Source organism: Gastrolobium bilobum, unplaced genomic scaffold (genome assembly GCF_033153095.1).
Source record: "Gastrolobium bilobum isolate Gb01-03AN ecotype WA unplaced genomic scaffold, APGP_CSIRO_Gbil_v1 utg67448, whole genome shotgun sequence".
NCBI classification, from domain to species: Eukaryota; Viridiplantae; Streptophyta; class Magnoliopsida; order Fabales; family Fabaceae; genus Gastrolobium; species Gastrolobium bilobum.
Genome location: NW_026897538.1, coordinates 40,841 through 46,498, shown reverse-complemented (window position 1 = coordinate 46,498; position 5,658 = coordinate 40,841). Strand labels below are relative to the sequence as shown.

The 5,658-nt window shown below is 34.6% G+C and overlaps 1 protein-coding gene across 1 annotated transcript; it reads right to left on the bottom strand.

Moving 5' to 3' along the window:
- Positions 1 to 289: 289 nt before the first annotated feature.
- Positions 290 to 1,024, bottom strand: LOC133307828 (cysteine-rich repeat secretory protein 38-like). The gene has a single exon (XM_061508390.1). It carries the CDS (start codon positions 1,022 to 1,024, stop codon positions 290 to 292), a length of 735 nt encoding a protein of 244 aa, XP_061364374.1.
- Positions 1,025 to 5,658: the final 4,634 nt, after the last annotated feature.

The following is a 5,658-nucleotide window of genomic DNA, read 5'->3' as shown; positions in this document are numbered from 1 at the left end:
CTCCACACTACTTAATTATTTAATAATTAAATGGGGCGGTGAGAATAGAACTCATGACACCGAGGCTTTGATATCATATAAAGAACTAATTTAACCCAAAAACTTAAACTATCGAGTGAGGACCTTTTAATGGTTTATAATATTTTTTAACACACACAAATGGACTTGAAGCATCGATATTGCACAAGCCCAATTTTTAGTTTACCTTATAGTTTACAAGACCTCACACTTATCACACTTTCAAACATAGTTCTAAATTCATATTCATATCATCTGTAACCTGCACGTTCTACTCTTTAAGAAATGGATAAATCTCATATCGGATGTTGCAACTTCCACCGACAACCCTGCCTCCTTGTTCTCCATCACAACAACTTGGAAGTTCGCTAATTGCATCATCAAGACATTTCTTGCAACCCATGCTTGTAAGGTCTCTCGTGCACTGAGCTAACCCATAAACTTTCTCTGATACCCCAATCATTAGCTTTCCGGATGCATACATTTTAGGGTCCACAGAAGCTTTATAAGCAAGTACACTCAACAATTCCTTGGTCATGTAGTTGAACATGTTAGGATCACTCACGTTTTGCCCGTTCCACAAAAAGAACTTGTTTGCCTCATCAATCTTGCCATTGAAATCTGTGTCCAAATACTTGAACAAACAGTTGTCGTACCATATGATGGCACCTTTGTTGTATGGACAAAGATTGAGGATTTCTTTGGTTGCTTCAGAAACACAAGTTTTGCATTCTGAGGCTGAGACATCGCCCCTGCAAAGAGAGAGTCCATATGCTTTTTGATTTTGGTATTGGCCAACTGAGACAACACCAAAGCCTGTCGGAGGGGTTTTGTCGATAAGTGAGTTGATGAGTGTTTTCAAGTTTGATTCATAGAGACTGTGAGATGTGAAGTTCTCTGAGCTTGAACAGAAATGGAAGATAGGAGCAGCTCCAAAAGATGTTTGGAGGATGAGAGCTAAGGTCAGGGAGAAGAGAATAATGGTAAATAACTTTAAGGAATACATTTTGGATGAAGGTGATCAAGAAAATATTTTTTTATGATAGTTTTGCTTTTGGGATTGTGCAGAGAGAGCCTATTTATAGAGAAAATCCTTTGCTTGGCCTTTGAGGAAAAATTTAAGTAATTGACATTTTCTATTGACCATTTTAAATAGACAGATCGGCAGTACCATGTCAAAATTTGGCCAAGCCTTGACAATTTGGAATTTGGATAATGTCGCTGTCTATCTTTGGTTTCTTACTCAGCCATCAAAAGTTACAAATTCAAGCATGGATTCATTCCTTTTAAATATTTTCAGAATATGGTTTCTTCTTTTTGGCCATTTCAAATATGATTAATATCTTGTTTAGTTTGACATAAATGTAAATTATCTTATAATTAATAGATTTATGATAAATATTGTTTACAGTAAATTTGCATCAATTAAAAATGAATCAATTATTGGAAAGGAAGCGGACCGTATATATACCTGTATGAGGAGCGTGTCTTTACCATCATATTATTAGACTGCTAACATTAAGTGTCGAATATCCTCATAAGCTATATGTAAAGATATTTCGATCGAATATTTGCATTAAGTGTTCAATTGGCACGATACGTGGTTGTTAAATTCATATAATTAACACGTGAGACGTCAGAATCCAAACTAATCACATTATGTTAATTAATGTGCTACAGTCAATGAGCCAGGGAGGGGTTAGCCGGGCGATTATAACTCCCCTTCAAAAATTTATATAAATATTTAGTAGTGGTATCATTTTCTATTTTTTAATCGATGGGGTTAGAGCATGTGTTCGATCCTCTCCAATATCATCTGGTAGAAGTTAAAAGATCTAATCCTGTGACTCGCGCCGAATCAGACTAGTCGCGAAACGATGAACCGGTTGAAATATATTTCCAAAAAAAAAAATTATTTTATGTGTTTTACTCATATATCTAATGTTCGCCCCATCTTCAAAAGTTAGAATAGCCTTCCCATGTAAATACCACTTCTATAATTTTGCTCCCCACAATAAAAAAATAAAAAAAAAAATTCTAGTTCCGCTGTTGGCTATAATATGTTGTGCATGACCAAACATCTCTCAAAATCACAATTCTCTCTATTGAAACTTAGAAAGCAAATTGTGTAACCTATCGAAGAATCAGCATAAATCTACATTTTATTTTGGCCGGGTTTATGCAGCATACCGCATTTCAGTTTTAGAAAAAGACAAAATGGACGGAACTATGAAAAGATCTAATTAAAGATATCCTAAAATACGTGATAGTGGTAATCAACCCAGTGATGCCAGCACTAGCTAGTGCATAATCACCTAATGTCAATGGACTATGGTGCATCGCTATCATTGTCTTATACATATTTTTTAATTTCCCCCAGCTGGTAGTCAAACCTCAGTTTATGTGTTCCTCCAATAAGTTACCCTGAAACTTTGAATTGTAGGATTGCCCTAATTATTAACCCACATTCATATCCATACAACACTCTCGTGCGTCATGAAGATAGAATTTCTATGGCTTTGTATAGCTCCACTAGATTTCATACTGTTGAGAAATATAGTCCCACATTGGTTGTATGGACAACTAATGTGAGTTTTTTTTTTTTGGTATTTGAAATATTATTGAATTGTGTATTAATCTGATACAAAGAGGTCTTTATTTATAGAGACTAAAAAACTTAATTCTTGACCTAATGGGCTTGGCCCAATACAACAAATACTAATAATAATAAAAAAAAACTTAATATTTACAACACTCCCTCTCAAGCTGAGGAATAGATATTTATCATTCCCAGTTTGCCAGTAAGTTCTTGAAATCTGTCTGAAGAAAGTCTCTTTGTCAATAGATCAGCTAATTGACGTCCAGTGGGAATGTATGGAGTGGTAATCAACCCGTTATCAAGTTTCTCTTTGATGAAATGGCGGTCGACCTCAATATGTTTAGTCCGATCATGTTGAATCGGATTATGAGCTATACAAATAGCAGACTTATTGTCACATAGCAGCTTCATATACTCACATTAGTTGCCCATACAACCAATGTGGGACTATATTTCTCAACACGCCCCCTCACACGAGAGCCCACTGGACTTGAAGGGTGGACAACATACAAGCCCACCTACATGTGGAAATTCCACCACAAGAGAAAGTGGGGGACGACGAGGCTCTGATACCATGTAAAGAACCTTGGGATACACCCAGTGGCGGAGCCACGTTGTAACCTGCAGATGCCTTGGCACTGGCTTAATTAGCCACGTTCATTTAGCTACACTTGAACGTGGCAAATTCTGTTTCAATTTTTTTTTCGAAAATTAGCCACGTTTGGTCGTAGCCAAAAAACCGTAGCTATTTGGGCACTAGCTGAATTTTTTGGCACTAGCTGACTTGCCATGCTAGCTCCGCCACTGGATACACCACCCCAAAAGCTAGCTCAAAGGGTGAGAGTGTCCAAGGCCTTATAAAGGCCACATTAGTTGCTCACACAATCAATGTGGGACTATATATCTCAACACATACTCCACCACATCTCCAACTATTATCACTTTTGTCTTTTTCCTTATGCCTCACATGGGTTACAAAGGCGTTCCTCCATGTTATGTTAACTAACAATTAATACATCAAGTTAAGAGCTAGAGATCATGAAATTTTACATTCTTTAATGTTTCAGAAAGTTTAAAGAAAGAGCTATAGCTTTGATGCATGAAGACACCTAAAGTTGATTCTGATATTAAAGAATTTTCAATGGAGGTTGAAGTTACTGCAATATTACTGTTATCGAATTTGATTCAGTTTCAGTTTTTGATTATATTCTCAAGGGTTCTGTGACTTGGGTTCTGTGATTTTACAAGAAGCAATTATGGAAATATTACTATAATAGTGGTGGAAGTGGAGTACAAGTGATAGTGCCATGCCTCGTAATAGAATAAGGGGCTGTTTGGTTGAAGGATTCTGTTGAGAATGATAGATAAATGAAAAGTGGGAATATAAGAAACCATCGTTTGGTTTAAGGTGGTTCCTGACTTAGCTACCTAAACCTGAAAGCTAGCAAACGTATTTGCATATCTATTGCAACTGATATTGCCGGCCAAAGTTGCCCTTTTCGTAGGTGGTATTCCTGAAAACCTCCATATTTGCTCACACCATATATGTAAGAAAAGACCAGCGTACCCCTTGTTTTCCTAGCTACCTAAATCTGAAAGCTCACAATCGATATTTTATAAAACAAGGGTATTTTCGTCATAGCACATTATTTCCTATCTATATTTTACCAAAAGCCAAACATAGACTTTACAAAAGTTACCTAATTTCCCTGGTAAAATTTTTCCAAAACAAACAACTATTTTTACATTTTCCTACCAAACTTACTTCCCAACCATTTCCCTACTAATCACATTTCCTTATGATTCATAAAAATTTCTCCTCAATCAAAGGCCCCCTAAGTATTGTTTAAAATATGAGTTTTATTAATCTCATGCAATAGGAGTAAAATTTTATGATATTATAGACATAACTATGTATGAGATCCACCTACTTATAAAAAAAAGAAAAAAATAAGAAGCAACACGAAAATCGATGTATGTGTGGGAAAAAAATACTCTCCAACAATATGAGAGTATATTTTCCCTTAAAATATACAGGTCCAAAACTCAAGTAACTAACGGAAATAATAATAATAATAATAATAATAATAATAATATCCTTGGATGGCAGGAGGTCATTGATATTGTTCGCGATAATAGTTCGTTGTTCAAGATTCAATACACAATTTTTGAGTTCTTTTTCGTTAACTTCAAATATTTGTGAGTAAATAATAGGGATTATACAAGTCCAAACTATATTTAATCTCTACCAATAGTATTTAAAATTTATTTATAATTTTATTACGCAATTATTTTATAAATATAAAGGTGGATTGTTTGATACTTAAAAGTTTTAAGGAATGAGGTGGCATAAAACGAATGTGCTCAATTATTTATGTTGATTTTGATGATATTTGAAAAATGATTTGGAACAATATTATGAAATTTATGATATGTTTATATTTTTAGAGTTTAAATATTTGAAAGTCATTATATTATTATTTAAATGATTTTTAATATATAAAGAGCCCATGATTGATATATTGCAATTCTACTTTAAGTATATCTCTAATAAATCCTTGGTTTACCATATTTTTAGGCCAAATTACATAAAGATTATATGGTAGATTGCATGGAATTCAAGGTGTTATATGACAAAAAAATAAAGATTTGAGAATTGAGCTAATGTTTTGATATCTTGCTCATTTTGAAGGTAAATCCACAATATTTGGTGCTAAGAAGTGATAAAGGAATCATAACAAAGATTTAAAGCTCAATCTATCAGCCCAATCTGCAGGATCTTAAATAAAAACAGAAACAAATCAAGATTTGATTAGGAATTGATAGAGATTCATGGGGAGATTTGATGAAGAATTAAGATATATGGCTTCAAAGGTTATAAATAGAGAGCTTGGGGTCAATGGAATTCACTCATTCACAGACACACCACGGGAAATACACAGAGACCCAAAGGAGAAATCCTGTTGCGGAGCGTTGGAGCAATGGGGAGCCAAGTCAACATCACACTAAAGGCTTGGGGAACTATTTTCTTTCTTATTTCT

Bases quoted from the DNA above. Each gene is read 5' to 3' on its own strand.
- LOC133307828 (XM_061508390.1), bottom strand. From the start codon at position 1,024: ATGTATTCCTTAAAGTTATTTACCATTATTCTCTTCTCCCTGACCTTA.